This window comes from Watersipora subatra, chromosome 11 (assembly GCF_963576615.1).
Source record: "Watersipora subatra chromosome 11, tzWatSuba1.1, whole genome shotgun sequence".
NCBI classification, from domain to species: Eukaryota; Metazoa; Bryozoa; class Gymnolaemata; order Cheilostomatida; family Watersiporidae; genus Watersipora; species Watersipora subatra.
In genome coordinates, this window is record NC_088718.1 from 22,701,095 (window position 1) to 22,716,798 (window position 15,704).

At 34.6% G+C, this 15,704-nt stretch overlaps 1 protein-coding gene across 1 annotated transcript; it reads left to right on the top strand.

The window, feature by feature from the left end:
• The first annotated feature begins 5,458 nt into the window (after positions 1-5,458).
• On the top strand, positions 5,459-14,779 carry LOC137407872 (myb-like protein U). The gene is made up of 4 exons (XM_068094252.1): positions 5,459-8,312; positions 8,693-8,806; positions 9,796-9,890; positions 14,325-14,779. Exons 1-4 carry the CDS (start codon positions 5,459-5,461, stop codon positions 14,562-14,564), a joined length of 3,303 nt encoding a protein of 1,100 aa, XP_067950353.1. The 3' UTR covers positions 14,565-14,779.
• The last annotated feature ends 925 nt before the right edge of the window (positions 14,780-15,704 follow it).

Genomic DNA, 15,704 nt, shown 5'->3' on the forward strand with positions numbered 1-15,704 from the left:
CTGCCATGTACAACTTTTATCATATTTTCTTGGTAAACCAGACACGCTGATTCTGATTTTGTACTCAAAACAAAAATTGGTCCACTAACTTTCAAAGTCATGAAGGATTTTTTACTGCGTTTCAATACTGGTCTCGAAAACAACACAATCGGCACAACAAGCTCCGCGAATGAATATGTGGCGTATGCTAGCTTTTTAAGAACGGTAGTTGGGATGTTTAGTCCGATTTATATTGATAGTGATGAGTGTCTTAAAATCCACTATTGTCTAAATTCAGCCTTCAAAATATTTTCAGTTTTTTATGAAAGGTAGATAAATTATTGGAAATTGCTCGTAGGTTGTTACATGATGTTTAATAGGCTGAACGCCAAAAAAATTGAGTTCAAAAAAGTGCGATTTTATCACAAAAAAGCGTTGTTATTGCGTTTTTTTAGCTCATTTTTCTTGGTGTTCAGCCTATTAAACATGCGGTAACAAACTATGAGCAATTTTAGATAGTTGATCTACCTTTCATAAAAACTGAGTTTATTTTGAAAAAAATATTCACAATATCAGGAATGCTCGTTTGTAATAATTTCTATTGGTTGTTGGTAGCGATCACCCACAGTTAATCACTTGTAGTGTGTACACCTTATAGTTGATGATGTCAGGGCAGCCCACAGTTGCGGTCTATCACATCGCTAATCGTGGATTTGAGTGATAGTGTGTACGGCCTAACTAGTGTCAGAGATAAATTCTAGATGGAACACTTGAACCTTTTTGGTACGAATTCATAAACTACTTTACCTTATGATGATAACAATACTTGTATATAAATCACTGTAACTCACCATGCATTTGTATATTTATTCAGACTTATTAAATCAAGATATCGCATTTACCACCGCAGAAGAGATGTACACAGCATAACCATGCAAACCTGTAGAGACCAGCAAACTGTGTAGAAAAGAGCCTCCATACATCCTTCTACTACAATGAACAAAAGAGTATATTACATGAATAAAATTTCCAATGTTTGAGCTTGAATTTGATTAGTTATACCTTATGTTCCTTTTATTTTATATCAGCAATCAAGGTAGTCCTAAAAATTATTACATTCACCACCATCAGAGTCAAAGCAGCTGCTTTGATTATCTGTGTAATTAAAGTGGAACCTCGGTTTTTGAACATAATCCATTCCAGAAGGTTGCTCAAAAACCGAGGTGTTTGAGATCCAAAACAATCATTCCCATTAGAATTAATATATGTAAATTTTAATCTGTTGTAAGTCGAGAAAACAACTTGGAAAAGTATTTCTTTAACATTGTATACCATAAACTGTGCCATATATTACATACTATAAATAAAAACGGGTAGATATGAATTGTGTTTAATTTTAATAAAATAATTTTTATCTATAACGACAGAAAAAAGCAACCAAAAGTAAACATTTTGTATGTTTTACTCTTAAAACATCATAAGCATCGTAGGTTAAGATAAAATACCAAAAATTGCAGAAATTGATAATAAAACAGCATAAATGCAATAGATTAGTTACATAAAAAATCGTGAAAAATAAAATATAAACAGCAATGGCACGTTTACTTTACATCTATGAAGAAGAATCCTCCTCCAAAACAATTTAGGGTAACTTGACTGAAGGAGTTGTCTTCTTACCAAATCTCTTTAGTAGAAGGATATCGTCCGAGATGGTTCCTTCCTTTTTGTAAGGAACTTATGAAGCGTAACTTGCTTTTTCCTTTGTTAATGGATGTTTCTATGCTGTTTCCGGAGCTGTTCCGCACGTTTAATTCTAAAGTGCGCGCTCCAGTTTGGTTGAGAACCGAATTTATGTTCGAGATCCAGATGAACAAATCTCCCATTTTTTAGTCGAAAACCGAATTGGTCGAAAACCGAAGCATTCGAAAACCGAGGTTCTACTGTACCTATGAATTACAATGCTAAGGGGGGTTCCACTGTACCTATATATTACAATACTAAGCGGGGTTCCCCTGTACCTAAAAATTGCAATGCTAACTGAGGTTTCACTGTACCTATGAATTACAATGATAAGCGAGGTTCCACTGTACCTATAAATTACAATATTAAGCGAGGTTCCACTGTACCTATGAATTACAATACTAAGCGAGGTTCCCATGTATCTATGATTTACAATGCTAAGTGAGGTTATACTGTACCTATGATTTACAATGCTAACCGAGGTTCCGCTGTACCTATGAATTCCTATGCTAACCGACGTTCCCCTGTACCTATGATTTACAATGCTAAGCAAGGTTCCCCTGTACCTATGAATTACAATGCTAAGCCAACAGCTAGCCAAAGCTTGAATGCAAGACAAAAGCACTTCTGTTGACAACTAAATATTTGGTTAGCCTCTGATTCTACTGAAAATAAGCCCACTCATTACTGCAAAAGAACTGGATACAATATAGCTCGTAATATAGCTTATAATATAGCTCATACCATAGCATATAATATAGCGTATAATATATCTCATAATATAGCATATAATATAGCTCATAATATAGCATATAATATAGCGTATAATATAGCTCATAATATACATATAATATAGCTCATAATATAGCACACTGATTTCAGCCATTGGTTGTACAAAAATGCTTCAACATTTTTATAGGAAAATGAGAGTCTAAAAGCCAGATATTATTATTATGTAAGTGCCAACTAAAATATGCAATATCTGTGATAGTTGTAAACGAGCACTTTTCAATTAATATGTTTACTAATTATTCATAACTGTTGTTTTATTAAAAAAATATTAGCGACAATATTCTTGATTGACAGACGCACACACTCAAATAATATTATAAAATTAGTACCACAATATTAGTGTTAAAACCTTTATATGGTTCAATAACTTATATATTATCATCATTCTTGCAGAATGTTTTGTTATTTTTATTTGTTGTTTCTTGTAGTAACAACAACTTGTTGTATCCAGCTGAAAATGCTCTCATACTTTGACCTACATTAACAACAACTTGTTGTATCCAGCTGAAAATGCTCTCATACTTTGACCTACATTAATAACAACTTGTTGTATCCAGCTGAAAATGCTCTCATACTTTGACCTACATTAACAACAACTTGTTGTATCCAGCTGAAAATGCTCTCATACTTTGACCTACATTAACAACAACTTGTTGTAGCCAGCTGAAAATGCTCTCATACTTTGACCTACATTAACAACAACTTGTTGTATCCAGCTAAAATGCTCTCATACTTTGACCTACATTTCACATTTTTTACTAGAACTGTAGAATAATAACTTGAATTAAAAAAGAATTAAAACTGTAAGCTAATCGCTGAATCCATAATTTGTTGGTTTGTCTAGTTGACCTTAATTGCTAGTCAAATGCATCTTTTGCAATGTCTTCAACCTGCAGATGATGTCTTTTATGCTAAGGCTAGGCCTAGGTCAAACATGGTCTTTTCTAAAGATAGATAAGTATCCAAACACGCAAGACTCGAGTGATTCATGAAATATAGAAAAAGGCTCTACGAATGGGCATGGCACATCCATCACCCACTGATACAGTTTCTCATCTATGAATCACTCGTATCACACTGCGTCTCAATGCGCGTTCTACTACACCTCTAGCCTTAATCCTGCAAGTCATCTATGGGAAGTAATCGTGAAGCCCGCTTCTACATCGCTTGCCTGGTAGGATTAGCTATGAAAAACCCATGAATGTTAATATATTATAATAAGGTGGGGAGACGTTGGCCATTGGCATTTGAGCATCTCAGCACTTCTCAGCGCCTCTCTGCAGCCCTCAGCACCTAAGGTATGTCAAGCAATCTAATGCAAGATAGTCGTGTGTTCCTGTAGTAATTCTCTATGTAGTTGGTAATTAGTACAAACACAGATGATGATCTTTTCATTGAGATAGTAGCCAATACATTTGTATATACATATTATATACATATTATATACATATTATATACATATTATATACATATACATACTGTTGTGTATGCTGTCACAGATTTTATAGAAATGGTAAAATTTTTAGGAAACCACTAAAACATTTTAAAGTTTTATCAAGTCACTGAATGTCAAGGGTACATCACATAAGCCACCTATATGTTTTTATGTTGTTATTAGACTGTTAAAAGACATCCAGTTACCACTTGCTGAGTATCATGCTAATTTGTTGATTCTACACATTCCTTATTGCTCTGTAACCAATATATAATTACAGCTAATATATAACCAATGTATAATTACAGCTAATATATAACCAATGTATAATGATAGCTAATATATAACCAATATAACTATAGCTAATATGTAACAAATATATAATGATAGCTAATATATAACCAATATATAATCATAGCTAATATATAACCAATATATAACTATAGCTAATATGTAACAAATATATAATGATAGCTAATATATAACCAATATATAATCATAGCTAATATATAACCAATATATAACTATAGCTAATATATAACCATTATATAATCATAGCTATTATGTAACAAATATATAATGATAGCTAATATATAACCAATATATGATGATAGCTAATATATAACCAATATATAACTATAGCTAATATATAACCAATATATAATCATAGCTAATATATAACCAATATATAACTATAGCTAATATATAACCAATATATAACTATAGCTAATATGTAACAAATATATAATGATAGCTAATATATAACCAATATATAATCATAGCTAATATATAACCAATATATAACTATAGCTAATATGTAACAAATATATAATGATAGCTAATATATAACCAATATATAACTATAGCTAATATATAACCAATATATAACTATAGCTAATATATAACCATTATATAATCATAGCTATTATGTAACAAATATATAATGATAGCTAATATATAACCAATATATAATGATAGCTAATATATAACCAATATATAGCTATAGCTAATATATAACCAATATATAACTATAGCTAATATGTAACAAATATATAATGATAGCTAATATATAACCAATATATAATCATAGCTAATATATAACCAATATATAACTATAGCTAATATATAACCATTATATAATCATAGCTATTATGTAACAAATATATAATGATAGCTAATATATAACCAATATATAATCATAGCTAATATATAACCAATATATATCTATAGCTAATATATAACCAATATATAATCATAGCTAATATATAACCAATATATAACTATAGCTATTATCTAACCAATATATAACTATAGCTAATATATAACCAATATATAACTATAGCTAATATATAACCAACATATAACTATAGCTAATATATAACCAATATCTAACAATAGCTAATATATAATTATAACCAAAATATAAGTATCAATACGTAAGGTAGCACAGTCGGCAGATGCCAAATTCTACTTTAGTTTGTTTTTGTAGACCACAGCACTTTATGAGCAAACATGGTCATTGGCGGAGTCATCTCCTCTTTGCTGATAATTCTTGGCTTATTTATGCCATCATTGACTGCTAATGGAAATCGTCTAACAGCCCTTTATAATCAGTGGTCTTATCATAGTGGCAATGCACAGCGTGAAGGTTGGCAGCCATTGCCTACCGAGGTGTCTGGAAGAGAACCAACTCATTTCAGCAAAGTAAATGAAATTCCACCAAAAGTTGCTGGTGCAGATCCACACTCAAGTCGAATCAGATCTGGTAACTCTTGGACAGCCGAGAGCTCACAAAGAAACTTGCAGCAGACAAACACCAATCAATTGCAAGTTGGAGTGACAACCAGAGGAACTGCTAAAAGAGACATTAATTATTTTACTACACAGCCCACGTCAACAGCACAGAAAACTAAAGCCTCCCACCCAATTACAACTACAAAACAAGCTGAAACTACAACACCAGCTACAACAAGACCAATTGCAACAAGACCAACTACAACAAGAAGACCAACTACAACAAGAAGACCAACTGCAGCAAGAAGACCAACTGCAACAAGACCAACTACAACAAGAAGACCAACTACAACAAGAAGACCAACTACAACGAGAAGACCAACTACAACAACAAGACTAACTACAACAACAAGACCAACTACAATAAGACCAACTAGAACAACCAGACCAACTACAACAACAAGACCAACTACAACAACAAGACCAACTACAACAACAAGACCAACTACAACAACAAGACCAACTACAACAACAAGACCAACTACAACAACAAGACCAACTACAACAACAAGACCAACTTCAACAACAAGACCAACTACAACAACAAGACCAACTACAACAAGTTCAACTACAACAAGACCAACTACAACAACAAGACCAACTACAAACACAAGACTAAGTACAACCACAAGACCAACTACGATAACAAAACCAACTACGACAACAAGATCAACTACCATCACAAAACCAACCACAACAACTACAACAACAAGACCAACTACAACAAGTTCAACTACAACAAGACCAACTACAACAACAAGACCAACTACAACAACAAGACCAACTACAAACACAAGACTAAGTACAACCACAAGACCAACTACGATAACAAAACCAACTACGACAACAAGATCAACTACCATCACAAAACCAACTACAACAACTACAACAACAAGGCTAACTACAACAAGATTAACTCCAACAAGACCAACTACAACCAGACCAACTACAAAACTGAGTACAAACATAGGACCAACTACAGTTATGAGACTGGCTGCACTAGTGCAAGCAACTTCACCATCAAATAAGACTGCAACTGTTAACTCAACTGATCCTTCAAGACTGAGTACAGTGACACAGCAACCTACAATTACGATGTTGGAAACAATCACAAGACTTAATTCAGAGTTTGCTGCTTCTACCACTTCATCAGCGCAGCCGTCAAACATGCCTTTCATAGCTTCTAAGATTAGACCAATGGTTGGAGGTTCGAATTTTACGGTGACAGATATTGAGGCTGTTTTTGAAGAAACAGATGTTGATGGAAATGAAAGAGACGCTGTCATTTTCACAGATTTATTGGTGCTAAGTAACTCGAGTTCAAACACATCATTTATTGACAGCAAGGGCAAGAATAGCTCCACGGATTCTAGCCATTCATTGAGTCCTATTGAGTTTGCAGAGGTAACCACTCAACCACCCGAGCCATTATTTGTCACAGAGTTTTCTAATCAGAAGAAAAGGAAAAGAAACAAAGGAAAAGCACGGAGAAATCAAAATGAAAATTCTGGACCAGCTCCTGATGGTGTTCAGGGGTTAATAGGATCTCTCTTGAGTGGTACTGAAAAAATTGGAGAAGATGAAAGTAGTTTAGATGGACTTATAGCATCAGCGATTCAAAACAGCGACAGCATATCCGAAAGCATGAAAGGTGATGGCGAACAAACATTGAGTAGCTTGGCTCAGTCAATCATTGATGCACAAGCACGAGCAAACCCAAATGCAACTGAGAGCAAATCGGATGCTACTGAACAATCTTCTCCTTCACCAGAAGAATTGCAACAACTTATCCAAAGTGCTCTTGAACAGGCTGAGGAGGAGCAAAAGGAAAAGACAGATGAGGAGAAAGATCCCGATGAGCCTACTGTAGAAGAGGTGCAGCAGCTTATTGCCAATAACTTGAATACTCGTCAAGGAGGGAAAAACAGAAACAATAGTCAGAAACGAAGCGGCAACAGGCAGCCAGGCAAACGCGTAAACAAGTCGAATGGCCGACCACTTGATGCCATTGTCCAAGCCACTAGTACAGTCATTGAGCCAACTAACCTAGCAAGAGGCCAAAAAAGAAGAAATAAGAGCCAAATAAACTTGGACGATGTAGCCCAAGAAACTCAGACACTTGACTTTACAGCAACTGAGGCTAATGCACTCAATCAGAATGAATCGGCTATTGTGAATTTCATAAGTAATGCTTCAGGACAAAACATGGTGGCAGAACCGAGTGGAACGAAATCACAATTAAGACGAGGAGCCAGTTTGGAAAAGCGTCAAGATCCGAAGAGAAGTAGACCTGTTAGAAAGCGTGGCAGACCTGCTAGACTTGTGGCCAGCCAAGGAGGTGTGTCCAGCCAAGGGGGTGTGGTTACCCAAGGAGGTGTGTCCAGCCAAGGGGGTGTGGTTACCCAAGGAGGTGTGGCCAACCAAGGAAATGTGGCCAGTGTCAATAGCTTCGATGCTGATCAGTCAAATTCTTTAGATGCTGTCACAAATTTGCAGGTCTCCCAGAAGGACAAAACAGCACTAAAAAAACTGCGAAAACAAGATAAAGCTGAGAAAAGAGCAGCACGAAAAGGTGTCTATAACTCTATATTGTATTTTTTCTTAGTTTTCTAGTAGGTGAGATGCGCGATTCACAATTAGCAATCGATAGTGCTGAACTCACCAAGTTTAACTGCCTAAATATGCACATAAATATGCAACAGACATTCAAGCAGCTGCAATCTGCTTCAATTGCAGATCATGGAGAAAACTTAGGCATATTTCAATCTGAATTGTATGAAAGCATGTTTTCACTTCTAACCTCATTGGACTGTTGTGTCAGACGTTGTATCAGGCGTGTTGCATGTTGTACTTTAGTTGTCTATCACGTAAACTGTGCTGTGGCAGTCAACATCTTCTACCGCTCTTTCATTGTTCTTACCCGCCTCATATCTTTGCTGGTTATCAATTTAGCTCGGCGCCAAAAGCTTATCTCAAGGGATTCTGTGGCAGCAGAAACATTTGATGAAGAGGAACAATTTAAAAACACGGATATATCTTTCGATGTCGAATCAAGCAACTCATTGGGTAAGCCTGTCAGTCTAGCATCTTTAAAACATTTTGACCAAAATACATTTTAAAACATTTTGAATAAATTACACCACGTTTGATTGCATGCAAGGAAAGCAAAACTTGCAATAGCACTTGTCAGGATAAAGATGCTTAGTTAGATTATTTTTTACAACTTTGTTCCGTTTTTGAGTAAAAAAAAAAAGGTAAATGCTTATGAAGTGGTGAGCAGAAAATGATACTCATTTTTCATAGAATATTCAGACGTTGTGACCAGTCAATTCTCACCTACTCTTGCAACAGGAAAGATAAGGTAGTGCAGAAGATAAACGAGAGTACTAGGTGTAACAGTTTTATGTCTGTTTTTCTTGACATCATAGCAGTAACACTTATTATTCGTTGACTTCCGTATCTACATATAACAATCCATGACAAGCTACAAGATATTATGTGATGAAACCACTGCAGACAATTTCGAATGAATAATTTCTATGGTAATTGGATTCTTGGCAGTAATAATAGGACAAGGTAGTGATGAGCATGATGAGGAGTATATATGGACACACACTGGATATGTTCTTGTCCTCATATAAGAGTACATAAATATTCCTTGCAGAATCACTAAATAATAAGTATTATACCGTTTTTGCAAGAGTAATTTAGGTATACAGTACTAAAGTATTATATAACTGCAAACGGCTCTAGATACATAAAACTACATAAAAACTAAATGGAAAAACTAAATCGAAATATTAAATTAAATAGATTAATAAAATTGTACAAAACATGGATATGCCCAGGAACAGCCATTAAACCTGTCAGTATATAAAATAAATACACGAAGGAAGCACCTTGTGCAGCAAACAATTGATGACAGCACGCATGTTTACAAACCTACACTGCAGTTATCTCCCTTGTGTCGTTAGCCAATTTCAGCGGGTTTGCATGAAAATAATAGCAATCAAAAGTCAGATGAGGAAGGCTTGTTGATTATCCTTTTCTTTCAGGCCTCGCACTCAACATAGAGAATAAGAATTCCCAGTCAATCAGCCTGAGTGAACGTTCTGGAAAGTTCTCAGGTTCCGGCACAAAACTTGAAGTTGTAAGTATTGCTAGTAAATACTTACAACTACTAACTTACTATTAATAGCTATTTATTTGCCCTCTAAGATTATTTAATCTGTAGACTTCAACTAATAGATACAAAGATATCAAAAGAAAACTTTATGTGAAACATTTATAACAAGTTATGTAAATTATTTCTTATTGTTCTGAGACCGGTGGAGGAAGCTCATCTGCTAGTAAAAAAAAAATGGTGCCTCTTGCTGGCTCAAAACATCACAAATTTTTTACTGACCGACTAGTTAAGAGTTGAAGAGCCAAGTGGAGTGAAGTGTCATTGGACTGCGTCAAGTTTGAGGAACTTGGAGAACAAAAATAAACTATACACAATTTAATCCGACTGGATGATTTTCTAACCGTATCGGTGCCAGCCCATTATATGAGTGTCAACACGCACAACTTTGACACCAATACATGGTACCAATACATGGTACCAATACATGGTAGCACTAGTTTACCCAGAAATGATCTCCAATTATGACGGAATGCCCTAATTGAATAATTATATATAGCGAAAAGACCAGTGATTTTCTGAGCAATACTCTGAAGATTAGTGATTCAGTCCTCTGACACGGTACTGTACCTTGTTCTTCACTAATCCTCTTGGATTATGTCAGTGCCCTGCTAATCCTTTCACGTCAAGCGGATGCGAGTGCACAAACTCATTCACTGATCTCTGATAGCAAAGACTTAGGCTAACGCAGCATATCTCTAGACTTGCTAGCAGAGATCAGTGAATGAGAGATATGCTAGCTCACGCAGCATATCTCTCATTCCCACAGGCTCTGTGTATAATGTTACAATTATTATAGATATATATTGTTGTTACAATATAGATATATACTGTATACATGTGTATTGTACCATTATTATGTATATTATATATAATAATGTTACAATATTGTATTACATTAGATATAATATATGTAACATTGTTATAATATACTATTAAAATCTATTATATACTAGCATATATTATCATTATAATAATTAAAATTATAATAATTTGATATATATATACATGTATATATATATATAAAACTAGCTGTACCACCCGGAGTTGCCCGGGTAATAAAAAAGTCTTTGGACAGAAAATTGATTTGTATTTAACATTTAACAACATTTGCCATTCTTACTTTCAAACTACATATCATGAGAAAAGTGTTTTGTATAGTTGAAATAAATTAAGTAAAAATAAAAACAACTGTAAAGGCTTTAAAAATTTATCAAACAACTGTACATTTCAAGCTAGTAGCCTGGCATATTGCCAATGAAAATTCCACTAAGCTAGTTAATAAGGCTAGTCTTCTAATGACAGTACTCCATGACTTTGAGTCTGCATTATTGTCCAGCTGTAGTTATTCTAATAATACTGTAGCTGGAATGCGTACACACATACGACAGACATATTTACTTACTTTGAGAAATATATATAAAATATATTAACAACTGTCAACTTTAAAAACTATTTACTGCTTGAAGATGATTTTTGATCTAACTGATCGGTTGCATATTTTGCTGTTTCACTGTCAAATTTTGCAATATTCAGTATTGTATTATCCTTTAATGTTTTTGATGTTTAAAGAGCAAAACATACGGAATGTTTACTTTTGTTTTCTTTTTCCATCATCATAAATAGAAAACCTTTTATTAAAGTTAAACACGATCTATATCCACCCGGTTTTATTTATAGTATGTAGTGTACAGTTTATGCTGCACAATGTTGCAAAAAGACTTTACCGAAGTTGTTTTCTAGCCTTGGCATGGATTAAAATTCACATAAATTTATTCCAATGGAAGAAATTGTTTCGGATCTCGAACAACTCGGTTTTTGAACAACGTTCTGAAACGGATTACGTTCGAGAACTGAGGTTCCACTGTACGTTATTAAAAGATATATGTCGCTGAAAGTTATGAAATTTTAAATTTACATTGGTTTGAAAACTTTTTCAGCTGTTTTATTTATTTTTAATTTAGTTGTCCTGCACAAAACCTTTTCCTCATGAAGTTTTAAGGTGACAGTTTGAAAACCTTTACAGTTGTTTTTGTTTTTTCTCTTAATTTATTTCAACTACACAAAACACTTCTCTCATGATATGTAGTTTGAAAGTTAGGATGGCAAATGTTGTTATAATTTTTATGTTAAAGGTTGACTTGCAACAAAATTCACATTACCGTTATTTGATATGAAAAGATTCACCATGTCTTACTCTGTTGTGTCGTAGGTGCAAAATATGTGGAAAGGTGATTACAAGCTCTTAAAAGCTCAAAAACGAACAGAAAATCGCAGCCACACGAGACCGCCGTAGTTTGGATTCCCTTTCAAGTCAACCTTTAAATACAAATCAATTTTCTATCCAAAGACTTTTTATTATCCGGGCAACGCCGGGATAATAACGCCGGGATAGCACAGCATAGCCGGGTAGCACAGCTAGTACTAGTAGTATAGTACTAGTACAGCTAGTACAAATGTGAAAAATATGAAATATAAAGGATTGAAAAATTAACGGACTGCTCTAGAGTTTTGACTAACTTCTGTAAATAGTTTCTAGCCAATGCTGTGAAGTTGGGCTTATTATATATTAAAATCAAGATTAACGCCTCTTCTTTTTAAATACAGTCAAACATGAATAACTCGTCCACGGATAGCTCGAACACATGGTTAATTCGAACGGTTTCTTTGGTCCGTTCCCACGTAATGATAAATTGCTATAGATAACTCGAACTCAACACTGTTAATTCGAACTGTTTTTTGCCCAACGGCTACCGAAACGGTTGTTATCGCTTTAGAAAATCACTTTATTCAAAGCCATAGAGGTAAACCTCATCTTTTCGTAATTCATAAGCGTTGTTATTACCACCATCGGCAAAATAATTTTGTCAACGACTTTTCTAAAGGTTTGGTCACATTTGATTTATACTGCTGTACGATTAATAGCACGGGCTTGCCGGGTCACGCGCGTAAGGATTTTCGCCACGCACATACAAAACAAAAACAGCATGTTGTTTTGTATGTGCGTGGCGAAAATCCTTGAGTGCGTGACCCGGCTAGCCCGTGACGAATAGTTTTTTGACGTTGATTCCGTGTTGAATCAACGTCGGAATGTTGAATGTTTAAAACATCTTAAAAATTGTTTTTATTAAACGTATACGTTGTCTTAGCTAAAAAAAACTATTCATCGTTTGACCTAAACACAGAATACGTGTGAACATTCAATAAGTATCCATTCAAAAAGCGTGAATGATATACAATGTACCGTTAAACCTCGTAAAACTTTTAATTGAACTGCCTCGGAGTGTTGCTCTTAACGAATCCCAGGTAAAGTAAGGGATTTTTTTTTGGTAACTTTTTCTTGAAGTTGCATAAACTTCAAGAAAAATCGGCAAAATTGATCGTGGGTAAAGCGCTCAAAAGAAAAAGATGTCTTTTCATTTGAGCATTTCAACAACGATCAAGTTTTGCCAATGTCAATCTAAAAAAACGTCCTGGCAATAACATCACCTCAAACAACAAACCAATCTCAAGTGATAGAAAAATCTCTATACTTTTTGATAAAAACGTTTTAAACTTTACATTAGGAGCATTTAATTTGAAACAAGCCATTTGTGCTTTTGATTTATATTATAGTTTGCATATGTACATGTATCTACTAATAAATAAGTAAATACATGGACTTGTGACAGTGCTCTGATAACTTGAACGCTCTGATAATTTGAACACTTTTGCTCGGTCCCGTGAAGTTGATTTATCCATGTTTGACTGTATATGATCAAAACACATTTGAATTAGTTTACCTAATTCAACTTATATATGTAATATACATATATTTTATATATACATATATTATATATTTTATACATGCATGTATGATTAAAATCGTAAAATCCAAGCGGAATGCTAAATGGTAAAATCAGAGCAAATTAAAATAGGTGAAACGTATATATGTTGTAACGATATAATTATATATATGTTTATATACATACATATATACATACATATGTATAAAAGTTTGAAACAAATTAGGTATTTCATGGTGAGATGTCAACTCTCATCAGCGATATGGGACATATCTTCGATGAGAGTTATCTCCCTTACCTGGCCTGATTAGGTTTACGTCTATAGCCAAAACAGGAGCCCACACACGTGCGCACGTACCTACAGACATACATACATACAGACGTACATACATATGAGTGGGGAACCGAACCTCAAGAAAAATATTTCTTAACAGGGGCATCGTAACGCGGAGCCGTATCGGTAAAATAATCAGCGTGCGCTATAGCTGGACACACTTACATACGACCAACTTTGAGAAATATATATATAGATTTGCATTTCTTGAGGTGTTCATAGGAGGAAAAACTGCTTGATCGGCTATTAAATCTTATGTAACTTTCTTATGTTGATGTTTAGGGTCAAGGACTAGCTTACGAGGAGTTTATTGAGTCAGAGAGCTTTGAAGAAATGGAGGATTTGTTCCAAGATGACCTTTCAGCAGGTGTGACCAGCAAAGACTCGCTTGGTGCGTGGCAGAACAGCCTTTCACAAAATGAGGCCAACTTCAATGCTGCACAGAAACAGGAAGTTAGCTCCGGGCAAATTTCATCCAACTTTGGCAACGGAAACCTGATATTGCAACCATTGTTATTCTGAAGACCTCACATAACAAGTGCGAGTTTTTGGAAATAGCTACCATATTATAGAGATATATATTATATATATATGCAAAAGTATTTCTCTTTGCTAAAAATCTATTTATTTGCTATGTACAATATGTTATTTTCCTCATGTACAATAATTTGTAATCCATCATGAGTTGACCTAACTCCAAAGGTTGCCATATATGAGCTATTTAAGTTACTACTCAAACCATAGAATAAAATAAAATGAAACATTTTGTATATTATAGTAATAATTGAGGGTTTTAGAATAATTAGTGTAATTTGAAAAATCGTCTGATGTCAGCTACAGGTGAAAGTAAATGTAAACTACACAGCCTTTAACTCTAAACCCTATCCTTCAACTCTACACACTATCCTTCAACTCTACACCATATCCTTTAACTCTACACCCTATCCTTCAACTATACACCCTATCCTTCAACTCTACACCCTATCCTTCAACTCTACACCCTACTCTTTAACTCTACACCCTATCATTTAACTATACACCCTATCCTTCAACTCTACACCATATCCTTCAACTCTACACACTATCCTTTAACTCTACACCCTATCCTTCAACTATACACCCTATCCTTCAACTATACACCCTACCCTTCAACTCTACACACTACCCTTCAACTCTACACACTATCCTTTAACTCTACACCCTACCCTTTAACTCTACACACTATCCTTCAACTCTACACACTATACTTCAACTCTACACCCTACCCTTCAACTCTACACACTACCCTTCAACTCTACACACTATCCTTTAACTCTACACCCTACCCTTTAACTCTACACACTATCTTTCAACTCTACACACTATACTTCAACTCTACACCCTATCCTTCAACTCTACACACTATCCTTTAACTCTACACCCTACCCTTTAACTCTACACACTATCCTTCAACTCTACACCCTATCCTTCAACTCTACACCCTATCCTTAAACTCTATACCCTACCCTTTAACTCTACACCCTATCCTTCAACTCTACACCCTACCCTTTAACTTTACACCCTACCCTTTAACTCTACACCCTACCCTTTATCTCTACATGAACATATGCCTATTCACAACTACAAGACAAATACAATATTTCAGACCATGTTGTGCATCTA